The sequence below is a fragment of the Leptodactylus fuscus genome, chromosome 1 (assembly GCF_031893055.1).
Source record: "Leptodactylus fuscus isolate aLepFus1 chromosome 1, aLepFus1.hap2, whole genome shotgun sequence".
Lineage (NCBI taxonomy): Eukaryota > Metazoa > Chordata > Amphibia > Anura > Leptodactylidae > Leptodactylus > Leptodactylus fuscus.
In genome coordinates, this window is record NC_134265.1 from 53,584,420 (window position 1) to 53,601,872 (window position 17,453).

The following is a 17,453-nucleotide window of genomic DNA, read 5'->3' on the forward strand; positions in this document are numbered from 1 at the left end:
AAACTCGTGTCAAAGTGACCGCTGTAAAACACAATCCCATAGACTCAATGTGAGACGGTCTTACGAGCGCTACACATTGAAATCAATGGGAGGCTTTTAAACCCATTGATTTCAATGTTTAGCGCGCGTAAGACCGGCACACATTGAAGTGTATGGGATTGTGTTTTACATCGGTCACTTTGACACGAGTTTTCGTGTCTGAATGAGCAGAGTGTAAACTCCATGTGAAGGCTCCCTTAAAGGGGTTGTCCACTGTTTTGATATTGATGCCCGCTTCTAAGAATCCTCTACAAATTTTAGTAGGTGTTTTTAATTCACTACACAGATAACAATATTGCATGCTGTGTTTTTTTTTTTTAGATCTACCCATCGAAAGCCTCACATAATATATATATATATATATATATATATATATATATATATATATATATATATATATATATATATATTAACCTGTTAGCGGCACATGACGTATCGGTACATCATAGCGTCGCTAAGAAAGTATGGAGAGAGCTCAGTGTATTACACGACAGATACCCGCTGTTAACAGCGGACCAAAGCTCCTAAATAGTGCCGCAATATTGGAGCTGATCACTGACCACCAATATGCCAGCGCTGCTCTTTAGGTTGTCATGACAGATGGGAGCCTTTTGAATAAGCAAAATATAAAAACAGCCTATAAAAATAAACAATTAACATAAACCCCTGGTGTCTCCCAGTGCAGTCCGGTCCTCCTGGTCCGTTGTCTTCCAGCAGAAGTCCTCACCACTTGTGACGGCTGAGGCTGCTGACTGGCTGCCTGTGACGTTCAGGGGTCTTTTCCTAAGTTCACTGATTGGCCTCAGAAGTCACATGACTGAGGCCAATCAGCATAAGGGATCTGGGTCACATCAGGTGAGCAGTTTCACTTTGAGAAGACACCAGAGCAACAGGACTGGGCCGTGCTGGAATAACACTGGGGGCAAGTGAGTATGATGATTTTTTTTTTTTTTTTTCTGACCTCTCCCAGCCTATCTTAAACATAATTGTTTTGCTCCAACAACCTTTTTAAGGGGTTATTCTTGTTACGAATTTGCTCTTTTGTTATAACATGCACCGATGTGCATGAATGTACAGGATGTAAAGAACCTACAATGATATCCAGATTGGCACCATTAATGCCTAGAAAAATACTATGAATATTTTTCTTCTTGTTTCTAGTTGAGGAGCCTGTGTTCCAGAGGACCTTGGCATCTGGCATGGAGGCATTTTCTCCTGTTCATTCAGATGAACTGTCTCTCCATGGCTCATCCTCTTCTGCTAGATCCCAGACAGAACGGATCCAAGTAACCCAGCTGCCTGTCTCTTCTGAAAACATGCAGCAGGTTGAAGACATACTTGATCTATGGAGCGGTAACCTAAAGGTGGGTTCATGCATGGTGGTATATTCAGCCTGCACAGAACTGCTGTGCTTTTATGTATCCGTACCTTTTCTAGGCATTTGTCTCGACTCCCTGATTCTGTAGAGCGTGCTAAGGTGTGTTGTAGCTTCCATCTAACAGCTTGTGCAGTACTTTTTATGGGCATTTAGCCTGGAACCTCACGTGCAGTTTTAGATGCAGCATTTTAAGCCAAAGCCAGAGTGTATTTGAAAGGAATGTAAAATGTAAAGGAACGACTTCTACTTCTCCTTCCTGCTGGAACCACTTTTGGCTCTGAAAATGGCATCAGAAACTGAATGTGTGTTTAGTCTGGCTAATTTCCAAATCTTCAATATCTGAATAGACTTTTCCTGCTGAGTGTTACAACTACTGATGGGTAGCGATGAACTAATGTCATTGTTTGACGTAAAACTGCCATTAGTCCAAAGTGACTGCTTCAATATTTGCTGTAAATGTAAGGACATGACGCTCTATTGGTAAGATGGATCTCATTTATTCTCTTAGCCATAGTCAAAGAGAACCTGTTGTCAGATTTTTGGCCAACAAACTGCAGGCATAGCTTTGTAGGAGTATTGCACACCATCGTCATGTCCTTGTAAATCTTCAGGTGTTCATTTTGCACAACAGTACATTTAGTACTTGCCCATGCCGTGTATTGTTATCATACATGGAGTGGTGCTGTAGGGGTGCAGATTCAGCATGGTGAGAACACATATATTTTTTGGTGAGTGATGTCCCCCTTGCCTGTTGATGACCGCGCTAGTACGAGTTTTCATGGATTTTCAGATTCTGAGATTTTATTACAATCGAGTTTCAAAAACATGAAACGTTTCGGTCCATACTGGAGTTTCATCAGACAATCGGATTGCCAAAAGATCTGTGTTAAATACAGAGTGCTGTAATGCCAGGTAGTTAGGTTAGATAAGTCATCCAAAAAAATCCAGCACACATCATCTAATCCAGGGGTCCTCAAACTTTTTAAAACAGTGGGTCGGAGGCAGAGCAAGTCGCACAGACATCGGGAGCGGTGCCCTCCAATAGGTAAAGTGAAGTGCGCTCCATGACCTGGCCCGAGCTCCCCAGGAGCTTCATTATAAATGCACACCTGCTGGCGTTGTCGGCGGGGCCAGACAGAAGTGCTTGGCGGGCCGCATGTGGCCCGCGGGCCGCAGTTTGAGGACCCCTGATCTAATCCAACAGCTTCCAGGCACTGGAAACTATAGGAGTAGACAGCGAGTGGAAGCAATTCCCCCACACCACTACTAATATAGTGAACAGGGCTCTGCTCAGCTCCTATTACTTAACTAGGAGCAGACTGCTTCCATTGCCCATCCACTGCTATGGTTTACAAATGCCCAGTCGCTGTCTATCAGCTGATCTGTGTCCGGTCCCGGATCCTTAATGGGAACCTGTCACCAGGTTTGAGGCCCCCTAAACCAGCAGCATGTCGTTATGCTGCTGAGGTTCATGGCCCCAAAGCTGGTGACAACAGTTCCATCCACCACTCTAGTCATTATTCATGTTTTCAAGCACCTTACAGGTTTTTCTGTGACTGAAATATTGATAACCTATCGGGGGTGGTCTGACACCTCCATGATCAGCTGTTTTGAAGTGTGAACGCTGCTTCCACTTCATAGGCCAGTGATGGCACATTTATCAGTCACATGGCCTGTTTGCAGGTCCTTGCCGTTCAAGTGAACAGGGCTGCGCTGCAATACCAAGCACTGCTGCTATTTAACGTATGGAGCCGGCCTTCTGTAAGCAATGAAGAGGACGCAGCCTCTCCAAACAGCTGATCCTTTGGAGTACCAATCTTATATTGAAGACCTATCCTAAGAATAGGTCATCAATGTTTCAATCCTAGAAAACCCCTTTAAGACATATCTTATCAATAACAAATCTTTAGGTAATACATTTGGACTTCACTGTTGTCTTCTAACCATCATATATGACATTGGAAGATTATATCTGTGTGTCATTTATTCAGATATGAAATGTCACCTAATAGATATCATTTTGTCATCTTTCTACAGAATTGCATCCTCTTTTTTTGGAATGTTCATTAAAATATGAGCACCTTCATATTGTCTGATCCAAGGGATTTGTTTCGGTGCTATATCACCCTGAAATGTATCTAGAAAACTACTTACCTGCATTTCTTTTATTCTATCCTAGACTAATGTGTTGGCTGAGCTGAGCAAATGGAGACTAACAATAATCGAGAAGCACCAGCTGGAGATGAAAAAGCAGAATGAAAAGCATACCGAGCACATTACTCACTTGAGTAACCAGATAGACGGCCTGCAAGCTCTAATACAGACCTATGAAACTTCCATACACAGAAAAGATGAGGTAATTCCTTTACTTTTTAAATGTGAGATTTGTTTTCAGCCAAGTCACAACACTATTCCAATATTCCCTCCGTGCTAAAAACAGGGAATTAAATGTGTTCCTAGTTCCTCTAATGTGACTTTTATGACCATATTGGGTTAGAAAACTAAAAAAGTGTTCCTTGGCAGAAAAAAAAATGCTTGGGCACCTTTTGGCTCTTAAAGGCTGACCACCTAAGGTGTTTGCTCTTAAACTCTTGATCCTTTTTTTTTTTTTTCTTTCGCTGCTGGAAGTTCCTATCCCCATTTGCAGCATATACCCTGAGCCCTGCTGAATCCATCTTGGTCACCCAAGTTCACAGCTCTGCAATAGATTGAAGGTAGGGGAGCAGAAGCCATGTGAGAAGGGGAGCTTCAGGCAGACAGACTTCTGCAGATAAATGCTGTAAGTTGTCTTCCATGATGCTGTTACTTATGAGGGTGAGCTAAGAGCAGAATCTCCTCTTCTGTCTGTGTGCAATATATGGGAGAATGCACATCAGCTCATCTCCACTGGCCGCCCAGAAAAAAAAAGGAAAATGAAAGACAGCCTGCAGAGAGGAGAACTGATAAAAACACAGAATACAAATCATAAAATAGTCATGGTGCAACACAGTGGCTCAATGACTTGCAGCGCTGGAGTCCTGGGTTCAAATCCCACCAGGAACAACATCTGCAAAGAGTTTGTATGTTCTTCCTGTGTTTGCATGGCTTTCCGCCCATTCTACAAAAAGCCATACTGATAGGAAAAAAATATATATTGTGATCCCTATATATGGGGCTCACAATCTACATTAAAAAAAAAAATAAATAAAATAGTCACACATAGTATTAATTCTTGGGTGTATTTGCAGACAATTGTTGGAAGCTGGATAACCCTTTTAAAGATCCCTGGTGTCTACTGAAATGAGTCCGCTCCAGAATTGTCTAGAGAGATGACCGCTCCTCTTTAAATCTGTCTATTCAGAAGGGCTCCAAACTAGGGAGAAAAAAAAAATCACATTAGAGCCTTTAGCTCCTAAATCTTAAGTTGTTTTTTTCCATTTTTTGGTCACAGTGATGAATGTTTAGTCGCCTTCTGGAGCCTACTACCGTGACCATCAATATGGGACTTACATTTCATCTTGCTGGGTGTTCCCCAGACTGCCCTAATGATACCATCCCTGATATTAAACACTGTATTTGTATACTCTTGTATATACATATCTAATGTAAACCAAACGGTATTGATGTTGGTATTAGGTAGACATACTGGTACATGAATGGAACAGGGGTAATGTGGAGCTGACGTCTCATTTATCTTTGTCTTGACATAGCGCTGGTGATTAATGTGTTCACAGTCAGATCTGTCTCTGGATGAGTACATTTGCAGTCAGTGTTTAGAACATTTCACGTTCTCATAGACACCTGGGGACGACGGTTCCTTTGTGTTCATTAAATATCTGAAAAATAAATTTATGCTTTTAGATGCCATATGAATGATAAGATGAGTACCGTGTCTGCTTACCGTATTTTCCGGACTATAAGGCGCACATAAAATCCTACGATTTCCTCAGAAATCGTAAGTGCGCCTTATAGTCCGGTGCGCCTTATATATGGAAGCGGCGGCACTCGAGGAGTTAAGCGGCGGCCGCCGGCAAAGTCTGCCTGCCGCTTCCATACATTGCAATGGGAGCGCGCTATTCAAATAGTATTCGTTCATCTCTAACTTCAGTTGTAACTTCTTACAATTGAAGTTAGAGATGCGCGAATACTATTTGAATAGCGCGCTCCCATTGCAATGGTATGGAAGCGACAGCCGCCGGCAAAGTCTGCCTGCCGCTTCAAACGATTCTACCATTAAAATAAGTTCTTTCCTCTGACCACGTCGGAATAGCCTTAAAGGCTATTCGTCTCTTACCTGTTGCCATAGCCAGCGCCGCCTTCTTCCCGAGCTGCGTCCTCCCCTTCTGTGTTGTCTGCGAGAGCCTGTTAGAGCCGACTGCGCATGTGTCATCCATGAGGCCCAAAGAAAACAACACAGAAGGGGCGGACGCAGCTCGGGAAGAAGGCGGCTATGGCAACAGGTAAGAGACGAATAGCCTTTAAGGCTATTCCGACGTGGTCAAGAGGACAGAACTTTTTAATGGTAGAATCCCTGTAACTCCTCACGTGCCGAGCGCTTCCATTCATTTCAATGGAAGCGTGCCATTGAAATGAATAGAAGCGGCTGGCACGTGGGGGGTTAAGCGGCCGCCGGCAAAATCGGCGTGCTGCCGCTTTCCATCACATATAAGGCGCACCGGACAGCGGTGCGCCTTATAGTCCGGTGCGCCTTATATATGGACCTAGGCAGGACTATAATGCGCTCATGGGCAATGCGCCTTATAGTCCGCAAAATACGGTATTATGTGACCCTCTTGTACAGGTGCAGAACATCTTGTTGCTGGTTTTTAGAAGCTTCGTAGAACATTCTTACGTTATGTTCACATTTGCGCCCATTGTTTTGGTCCATCAGAGGGCCACAACAACAAAAACACTGACCACTAAACCATCGGAAGCCAACAATGCCCGATGGATTCTGTTACAGTCAGTGGGCTCTGTCAGGTCTTGGACTTGCAGCACTTTTTCATCTGGTTATTTTCAGTTTACTGAAATGGAGACTCCCCCGCAGATTGGACCCCAGACTTATTTTCAGCAAGCATGCAGTTTAATACTTGTGTTTGCAATGTAATATTATGATATGGTGAACCAATAATGTCAGTGTGATCATTTTTCCTTATGAATACAGATACAACTCAGTGTTATACCATAGTATTGATCATTAATAGATGATGTTGTAGTACTCCAAGGAAAAAGAAATCATCACTTAGGGTCCAAATTATATTTTTTGAGCATTTAGCACCCCAGTGATCAGTGCCAGACAATGTTGCACCCTTAATCAAATGGTTAGGGTTGGGTGTCAGGAGTTGGATACTCACCAATTGGTTATCCCTCACGGGCAGGGCCCTCTACCCCACTGTGCCAGTCAGTCATTGCTAGTATTATATCTACCTGTATATTTTGTGCATTGTATGTAAACCCTCAAATGTAAAGCACCATGGAATTAATGGTGCTCTATACATAAATAATAATAATAAAAAAAATTTAAATTGAATTGAAAGAAAAATTTGTTTTATTCCAAAGATGACCCTACATCTGTCCATAGGTTCTGTGTGACACCACAGCTCATGTACTGCAATGTAGCTGAGGTGCAATACCAGGTACAGCCAGTGGGGAGCTGTATTGAGCTGCTACTTGCTCATGAAAGAAAGCAGTCTTCCGGGTTTATGAGTCCTGCAAGACTTGTGGGTGCCTTTGATTGCTAAAAATGTAAGATCCAAATTGCATCTCTTAGGTCGGCCACACAGTAGTCACCGTTTGTTACCCTATGCCATGTCAGTGCTTTTCCCATCGTAATTTTATATGTATAACCAGTCCCCAGTGTTTTTTAAGACTAACATGTAGGAATAGCCTTAAGAAAGGCTATTCTTCTCCTACCTTTAGAAGTCTTCTCTGCACTGCTGTTCGGTAGATATCCCGGTTTTCTTCAGTATGCAAATGAGTTTTCTCTCAGCACTGGGGGTGTCCCCTATGCTGCGAGTAAACTCTCCAGCAATGGCCCCTGTCTTCTTCTGGCACGTCTCTCCAAGATTTCTTCTTCTGATGGTTTCTTCTGGACACACACGGACACTAACACGGGCTCGTTCACATCTGCGCCCGGGACTCCGTTCTGCAGGTTTCCGTTTCCGGCACAAAACTGAGCAGGAGACGGAAACCTGCTGGCATCTTTTCAAACCCATTCATTTGAATGGGCTTGAAAAGTCTCCGGCCGTGAGTTCCGTTGAGCGTTTTATGCGTTTTTGTTTTGTTTTTCAAACCAGACACAGAGTCGGACATGCAGTATTCTGTGTCCGGTTTAAAAAAAAAAAAAAAAAACTGTTTCGCCACAGAGAGCATAAAACGCTCATCGGCGCTCACGGCCAGACTTGGCATGACAGGTTTCCGTCTTCTGCATGCTGAAGACGGAAACCTGAGAATGGACTGCCGAACGCTGGTGTGAACCCAGCGTAAGTACACAACATAATATCCCATTTAAATTAATGGAATTTATAAATGGACACAGCTAGTGTCTGTTGCTAAAATCTTGCGCGGACATTATCTACGGACACTAGCTGTTGGACACCTACGGTAGTGTGAACCCAGCCTAAGAATACATTTTACATGGTGGCATGATGTCTTCCTTGCTTACAATAATATTTCTAGCGTATTTATCTTTTATCATGTGTCTGCTTGCACTGTTTCACCAGGGTATTTTATCAGACATCACTGTGATGAACAAATTAAAGGGCGTCTATCATTGGCAAAACACGTTTTTAACTAAAGACGTTCAAAATGCTATTGTACTCCTACCTTTGCTTCTTGGATCCTCCCTGCAGTTTCTTCTAAAAACGCTTTGCGCATGAGTGAGATTTTAGCTAATACAGCGTGGCGTCAAAGGCTTGTGCTTGGCCTAAGATCCGTAAAAGAGTAGGTAGGGGACAAAGCACAAGCATCAAAGAGGTGGTGTACAGAGTGGGGGAGGTGCTGGGTGAATGCCCCGGTGCTCAGTGAGACTCATTAGCATAACAGAAGAAAGCATTTTTAGAAAAAACAGCGGGCAGAATCCAAGAAGGAAAGGTAGGAATAAAATAGGCTTTTTAAAGGCTATTCCAACGTGTCTTTAGTTAAAAAATTAGTTTTGCCAATGATAGACGCCCTTTAAAGGGATTTCCCAGCCCCAAAAGGAATTTTCATACTAGTTACATAGTAGATGAGGTTGGATAAAGACATCAGTCCATAAAGTCCAATCTATAACCCTACAATCCCTACAGTGTTGATCCACTGATGGCCTATTCACAGAATGGTCTTCAGTATGTGATCTGTGGGGGGTCTGACACCTGGACCCTGCACAGATCAGCTTTTCTGGAAGTTTCTGGCTGCTGGAAGTTACAGCAGTGCAGGCTCTAGTAATAGCAGTGCTATACACAGGTCATCACGTTTGGGGCCAGACAAACACATATGTAGTTCTGTAAATATACAATCTGATAATCATATCTTCCATTGTATCTTTGCATTATTATACACAGATATAATCTATATAATAAAATGTTCAGCAGTTGAGGTCTGTGAAGCCTCAGCGCCAGTTCTTCACATCCCTTTGTGACATGTAGCATACTGCAGCTAGCTGTGCGCAGTGTTTTGCATATACATGTGAACCATGTCACTTGATGTCTTGATATAATGATAGTTTAATGTACTTTGATATGGCTCAGCACATACACACTAAATGATCTTATTTGCTTGGTGTAAAGATAAATGTGCGTTTGTGCGCCTCTCCTGCTGGCTGCGTGGGCACGCTAGCTATGTGCGCAGCGGCAGGAGGACTACAGAGGTGATTGATTAGCTGAGTCATGTTCCTGCAGCCTGTAATTATCTGGCGGTATAGTCATCTCGCTGGATTACGGCTTTTTTGTTTTCCCAATCAGCGGCTCATTATAATTATAATTACTCAATAACCGCGGTGTAGTCATTCCACCGTATAACTCAGCTGCTGGAATTCTATAAAATGACCAGCATTGCCCTGAACTTCAAGTAAGTCCTAAAACTCAGCGGCGTTATACATGGTTTTATGCTGATCTATGCGGGGGCCTACCTCTCAAGATCAGATATTACTGGCGTATCCAAATCATTGCGGTTTTGGAAAATGCAGCATGTCGGTTATACCTACGGAAACGCTGGTGGTTTCTATATAGGTATAATGAAAGCAGAAAGTCTGCAGAGGAAACCTCTGCGGACTTTCTATGAAAAGCGCTGCAAGAAACATGGGGATGCTTTGCTGCCACGTTTTTTTCTGCAGCACTTTTTTGCTGTGGCCCGCTACATGGGACCTTAGCCTTAAAGGGATTCTACCATTAAACTACCTTTTTTTTCTAATGAACACGTCGAAATAGCCTTAAGAAAGGCTATTCGACTCCTACCTTTAGACATGGTCTCCGCCGCGCCGTTCCGTAGAAATAACGGTTTTAACCGGTATGCAAATGAACTCTCTGCAGCAATGAGGGCGGGCCCCAGAGCTGAAACACCGATGAGCGTGTCCCCATTGCTGCCCAGAGCTCTTTCCGGCGCTGCCTCCTCCTTCTGCAGCAACTCCGCCTCTTCTGGCTTCTCTTGCTCTTGTAGTTCTATACATGAGCATAGAGAGGCCACCCCAAAATGGCCGCCGGCCAGCTCCTGTATTGAGCGGCAACCCCAAAATGGCCGCCGGCCGGCTCCTGTATTGAACTGCAAGAGCGGCTACCCAAAAACGGCCGGCAGCCATTTTTGGGTAGCCGTTCTTGCAGTTCAATACAGGAGTCGGCGGCCATTTTGGGGTGGCCTCTCTCTGCTCCTGTATAGAACTACAAGAGCAAGAGAAGCCAGAAGAGGCGGAGTTGCTGCAGAAGGAGGAGGCGGCGCAGGAAAGATCTCTCGGGCAGCAATGGGGATGCGCTCATCGGCCATTCAGCGCTGGGGCCCGCCCTCGTTGCTGCGGAGAGCTCATTTGCATACCGGTTAAAAATTGTATTTCTACGGAACGGTGCGGCGGAGACCACATCTAAAGGTAGGACACGAATAGCCTTTCTTAAGGCTATTCCGACGTGGTAATTAGAAAAAAAAGTAGTTTAATGGTAGAATCCCTTTAAGGAGAATCCTATAGACAATATGCAGGGTTGAAAATTCATTCCTGTTTGTATGGTCAAGGATGGGGCAGAGATTGTGCGGGGGTCCTGGTCACTTAGTCTATAAAGCATTCTTACAGTTTTAAAACAGCTAGTGCAAGAGACTTTGTATTGTATCTTATTAAAGGATGTCAGGGCGATTTGGGACACTAAACCACCCACAGGCCCTTATGAACCAGGGGTTTAGTGTTACAAAAAAGCTTTATGCTCTCCCTGCTGCTGTGTGCCTCTCACTTGCGCAGTTCTTCATGAAAGCCCGAGGATTACTCCTCAGCATCAGTGCACATTCTCCGTATCTCCAGAACTTGCGCAGTAAAGCCAGGGTGTACATCCTTGGCTTCACTGAAGAACTTTGCAGGCGTTTGGGGCACCAGAGATAAGTCCAATGAGACTCATTGGACTTATCTCTGTGTAAGTATAAAGGTCTAATTTTATATATATATATATATATATATATATATATATATATATATATATATATATATATATTATAATATATAATTTGAGTTCACAGACACACACTGGTGGTTTAGTGTCCCAAATCATCCTAAGGACCTGCGGGTTGTTTAGTGTCCCAAATCGACTTGACAGGTTCCCTTTCAGGAGATCTGTTTCCTTCTCCACTTATTAGGTTGCTTTCCTCCTTATCAGACTGTTTAGAAGTAATCTCAATATTCGTCCTACACACACCAGTCTATGGAGAGGGGAGGGGGAAGGAGGAGGCTGTTAATACATTTATTGCCTCATACTGTTTACTGATGGAGCATTATCTTAAAAAAAAATAGCAGTGTCAGAAGAACTCCCTTACTGACAGTGTATCAGATACGACTAATTGTGTGTCTTCTTAAGCAGCTTCCCACCTCCCCTCTCCATAGAAAAAGTAATGCAACCTGATAAACTGAAGAAAGAATCATATTTCTTTAATAATATTTATTCTAAAGTTTCTTCCCCTGCATTATTTATGAAAAGTTGCATATAACCGGAGGTACACTTTAACTTGAGGGGGGATATCAGTGTAAAGGGTTTGTTCTATAATCAATACGTATTGCCTATCCACTGGATCGGTAATAAATATAAGATCGTTGGGGTTCTGACTGTCTGAACCCTCATCCATCACAAGAATCTATACGAGTTAGTGAAACTTTTCTGAGACAACCACCCAAAAATTGCAGGTAATGGTCATCTGGGGGAGAGACTTTACTACATCTTATAATCCGGTCTAGATGGGGTGGTCACCTTTTAAATAGAGATTTTACTGCATCTTACTTTGACACAAATGAATACAGACATGTGTTGTTTGTGCCCATAATAAATCCTTTTTGTGCATGAGGCTTCATGGTTCTGTTCCCTTACATATATGATTCATTCATATCTAGCGATCCTATATTTTGAGAACCTCTGACCTCACCAGATCTGATGTTCTTACCCCTAGGTGATTTCTAACCTGACTCGTGCTCTGGAGAAGCAGAAAGAAAAGACTGAACTGATGCGAACATTTTCCCACTGGCGACTTCAGCAAATAGAAGCCAGACAAGAGGTGAAGAGCAGGACATGTGAATCATTCCCATGCTAGCAATGCTGTCTTTAATATCAGCGGCCTTTTCCTGTTACTAAGGAACCAGCTTTTCTTGTCTTAGATATCAGGTTTATTAGATTTTTTTTTTTTTTATTGGTACTGAATAAATAAGAAGATAATAACTAAATATATAAAAAGACAAAGCTTTTCCACATAAGGCTGAGTTCACACGGCACTAGATATACACTTGGGCATGGAATGCAACCATAGAGGCCATTACCTCATTACAGGCCAAAAATGTGTCAGGGGAGGGGGGGGGGGTATGTAGGACTCTACTTTAATCCTTTAAACCCATAGTAATAGGGTTACACAATGCATTAAATTGTACAGTGCTGCGGAATATGTTGGCGCTATATAAATAAAATGTATTATTATATTATTATTATTATGGAGGAGTAAAAGGTTTGATACTACTAGCTTTGATAGTTGCACCTAACATGGGACTTTGCACTATAGTGAGCAGTCCAGCGCACCTTAGTTTGCTCCCCCACCCCGAACATGATAGTCCACATGCTAACCAGCATCCGCCATGTTATCTGTATGGTGCCCCAAACCACCTCTCATTGCTACTTAGTGCAGAGACCTCAGCGGAGACAGCAGGAACACTTCTCCATCCTTTCTCCACTGTCACCTAAGACTATCTCCTCTGCAAGGGAGGAACTTGTTTCTGTGGGGACATGGAGCTAGCAGTCAGGCAGAGGGTTCCTAATGATGTGCCACTGACTAGACGCCATTATCAGATCTGCGCTCATGTGCCCGTACTAGAAATGATATAAGTTAACAAATATGTTATATTTGCCTGCCAACGTTGGTGAATATGTTACCGTTATGTGAGGGAAATGATGGGACATGGTATTATTAATTTACACCCATATTCCTCAAATTAATAATAATTAACCCCATACTTGAGGGGATCACTTACTATAATGTGAGACTCATGGTATTATTAATTTAGTACCTTTATGAATCTTCTGTTAATAGTAATTAACCCCATCATGTGCCCAGCACTTAGGCCATGTGCACAGAGACAAAGGTGAGCACATTTGAGCATGTTGGCACTTTCCCATTGATCTCAGTTTGAAGGCTGCAAGGCACTGCAAGAAATATCATTTTGGTATCAAGAATTGTAATGCTACGCTAAGTATCAGTATTAATGTCTTACGCTGCAGCAAAGGCCTCTGGGAAGGTTGGGCATGATGTTAAAGGGAGCTCCCCATAGTGGGCTGCATGACTGAGGCACTGTCTCCCTATATTTTTTTTTTTTTAATTCAACAAGTTTTATTAAGTTTTGAACGATAAATGGCAAACATAGAAAAGTACAATGCATTGAGTATGGAATAACATAGTACTATAAACAGAATGAGGGTAAAGTTAATGAACAAAAATAACTATATGAAGAAATGCATCAATCAATACCTACAAAATGTTCAGTACGGTACATAGAAAAAGAGAAGTGCGATGATGGGTGTTGAAGAGCAAAGATAGAGACAAGAAGAGCAGAATATGAGAGTGAGACATGTAGATTACATGTCAATGGAGAGAAGACAAACAAGAATAGAGGGGCGCGGACCCCACAAGACCCCATCTTTAGGAAATGTGTACTGAAGGGGGGGGGGGGAGTTGTCTCCCTATATTAACATCATGGGAGACAGATTTGCATATTCTTCCCATGATCCCTCACAGTGGAGCGCAAATGGCTTAATAAATCTCCACACACCTATACGGTGGTCTCTCCCTAAGGAGTGACAATATCCCCTTAACCTGGTCTAGAAGCCTCTCACCTCTGCCAAGTCAGTCTTCTCTGCGCTGGGCTGAAGAGATCCAAACAGATCGAAACAGCTGTCCTTGGCTCAGAGACTGACTTGGTAAAATCCCACATCATTGCAGCAAAGGCCTCTGGGAAGTTTGGGCATGATGTTAAAGGGAACGCCCTCTATTGGGCTGCATGACTGAGGCACTGTCTCCCTATTTTAACATCATGGGAGACAGATTTGCATATTCTTCCCATAACACTACATAGTGAAGGTAGTTCAGTGTTATTCTGCTACATAGCCAATAATAGTGTATATGGCTTTGTTATGACACACAGGGTGCCACTGGTAGCAGAACTGTTGTTCCAAGCTGCTAATTCAAGCACAACAGATATAGTGCAAATATATGGCATGTGAGCCCTGGCATACTGCAGGTTGAGAACCTAGCCTATATACATTATATAAAGTTGCATAATGGGTGAGATTTGTTGTCTTAAGTCATTACATTGTCTTTTAGGATTATGTGTGCAGTTTAGCCGACAAATATTACAAAAGGATGTTACTGAAGAACATGTGGAGAACATGGCGCTCAGTTATGGAGTCCAACTGGAAGCACAAAGTGGAACAGGCGTGCCAAGCCAGGGCTGAAGAAGTTTGCATTGAGCTGTCAAGTGATTATGAATCTAAAGTTGCTCAGGTATTGAAAGCGCTTTTCTGTGAAATTTCTATCAATGACCTATCCATAAGATAGGCCATGAATATCTGGTCAGTGGGGGTCCAACTAATGCCACCTCTGCCAAGCTGTTGTTTGAGGGACCACAGCCCTTATGCAAGCATATGCTACAGCTTGTTCAGTGTTTACTTCAAGTAACTGGCCATTATGTACTTGCAAATGCCACATTTATCATAGCAGCAGTGCAAGGTATTAAAATCTATGAGCCAATGCTGCAAGACCTTGCACGACCACTATGAAAAGTATTGTATTTTCAAGTACAAACCGGCCTGCAATTGGAAGAGACTGCAGCGCTTGCATGTGCACTGTGGCCCCTTCAAACAGCAGAACGGTAAGGGTGCGAAGGGAAGGTCATTAAAGGGGTATTCAAGTCAGAACAAGTTACCATATGTTGTCAGCATTCAAATTTGTGAAGTCAGGGGTCTTGTGGGAGATTTGTGTTAAGAGGTTATTCAGACTGCTGGGACCCCCACCGATCAGCAAGTTACCCCCTATCCTTTGGATAGGATCTGTGCTCTGACTGCAATATCCCTTTAATTTTAAGAGGCTGGATAACCTCTTTACACAGATCTACCTCTAGATCTCTAATGATAATGAGTGAATGACCCCACCCATGCCTTTTTTGGGTCAGTATTAATGTGCGTGGCTCCTTCTATGATATTATTTATAAGGGTATAACTGTGTTTCCCTCGTATTAACTCTTCATCACCTGTAATAACCAATATGCCATGCAAACCACAACATTTACCAATTTACTGTTTGTAGCTGAGCGGTGCTCTGGAAGAAGCTCGAGCGGAAGTTTCCCGGCTACATGCAGAGAGGGGGCAGTTTGAGGGATCTATGAAGAAAGCATTCATGCGTGGTGTCTGTGCATTAAATATGGAGGCCATGTCCATGTTTCAAGGGAGAGAAGTTCGTGCAGAACATGGTAGGTAATGAAGAATGGTAGTGGAAGATCCACACAGAAATTGCAATGGGTAAAATCAGTCGCTTCTTCCCAGATATTGCTGCAAAATCTGCATGTTTTTATGTGAAATTATTTCATGTATTGCAAATCTCCAATTTTTATTGCCTTGCTGTGGATTTAATATCTGCCCTGAAGCTCAACTTCAACTCATCCCCTGTGTATATACGTAGATACAGGCTACAGAATTAAATCTTAATCACTTCAGTACCAGGCCAATTTGTGGTCCAGGACCAGACACATTTTAGGTTTATTTTGTATGTGCAGTTTTGAGGGCTGTAACATTTTTCCCGTATGTCTAAGTCAACCAATTTTTGCGTCTTTTTTCGGGGACACATAGGGCTTTATTTTTATGTTGTTTTTATTTTCAAATGTGTTAATTTTTTTTATATCCAAGAAAATATAAACAAAATAGGAGGGAAATTGTGTCTGGTTTTCAATTTATATTTTTTTTATTTACTAACACAAAGTGGCACTGAAAAACTTTATAAAATTGTTTTTCATCTCCGTTACGGTAATTTTTATTTTGTATGGTGTCGTTGGGGGTGGGGCTATAACCTTTAATAACGGCGTTTTATTAGTGTATTTATTATTTGTATTTTATTTACAGTTTTTTTTTTAAACTTTTTTATTTTATTTTTTCAGATGGTGTCCCCATAAGAGACTTTTGGGGACATCTGATCACTTTTTTTTTTTTTTTTGTACTGGAGGCTGATTTCTCCTATAACTGGGACTGGTACATTTAGCCTCAGTTGCAGGAGGAATACAGCCTCCTGCACGCTGTAGATGCAGTATACAGAGCTGATCTGGGTCCTGTAGGACCCAGCAGCTCTTGCAAGACTCCGCTCCCAGCGGATCACGTGACCGTTGGGTCAGAGGGCAGCCGAATCATGGCAGCGGCCATAGTTGTGTATACAGCGCTCATTGAGTGCTGTATACACAGCGATCGAGATGGCAGGAGAGGTAATAAACCTTCCCTGCCATCTCTCTGGGAGCTCTGGCTGACGTTACAGCCGGCTCCCAGCTTCAGTAGCTGCATGATCTGCGTACAGCTGCTGTGTTCTGATTGGACGTACCGGTACGTCCTGTCAGAACTAGGCAACCACTTCCCGGACGTATATAGGTTTTCCCATGAACAGGACCATATATAAATTTGGAGCCATTTTTGGAAATGTAAAGAATTAAAAATTTGGCAGGGTTTTAAAGATTTTCTCTAACCATCTTAGTGGTGACATCTTTTGTCTTAATTGGCTGTCAGTGGATACGACTATGAGTGCAGAAACTTTCTATGGTCTGGGACTTGTCAGAAACTCCTTATTGTAGCCTTATTGTACATGTAGTGTTCCTGCCTGATAACCTGCCCGCAATAAGGAAATCATAGCTGGGTTTCTGACAAGTCTGGACCATAAAACGTTCCTGCACTCATGGTTGTATGCATTGGCAACCAATCAAGGAAAAAAGATGCCACCACTGAGATGGTTGTTTAACCTTTAATTGTCCACAAACCTAAATATTCTGTTCATGAGAAAATCAAGCAGCACACTTGTGTCAGTATTTAGACAAGCCGTAGTTGTACATTTTTCCATAATGTGCACAGTCACGCTACATTAGACATGTAAAAAGCGAATTCCACATTGAGTGACAAAGTTGTCTTCAGTAGTTAACGTTAAATGTCTAAGCTGAAGACGTGACAAATGGCAAGCTTACACGACTGCTTGGGTCTCCTCACCATGCCTGGTGTAAATGATGCTGGACATCCACGTAACTATGAGCTGGCATTGATTTCCCATGCATGGCCCCAGCCCAGCAGAGGGCACACCTTATTTATGAGGAGGGTTATGACGGTTAAGGTCCTCAAAA

General features: G+C 42.7%; 1 protein-coding gene across 1 annotated transcript in view; it reads left to right on the forward strand.

Moving 5' to 3' along the window:
* Nucleotides 1-17,453, forward strand: part of POC5 (POC5 centriolar protein) — a 38,860-nt gene that overhangs the window by 11,454 nt on the left and 9,953 nt on the right. The window contains exons 5-9 of the mRNA XM_075270833.1: nucleotides 1,201-1,403; nucleotides 3,597-3,773; nucleotides 12,002-12,106; nucleotides 14,414-14,593; nucleotides 15,395-15,557. Coding sequence (XP_075126934.1) covers nucleotides 1,201-1,403; nucleotides 3,597-3,773; nucleotides 12,002-12,106; nucleotides 14,414-14,593; nucleotides 15,395-15,557 — 828 coding nt within the window. The remainder of the gene's footprint in view (nucleotides 1-1,200; nucleotides 1,404-3,596; nucleotides 3,774-12,001; nucleotides 12,107-14,413; nucleotides 14,594-15,394; nucleotides 15,558-17,453) is intronic.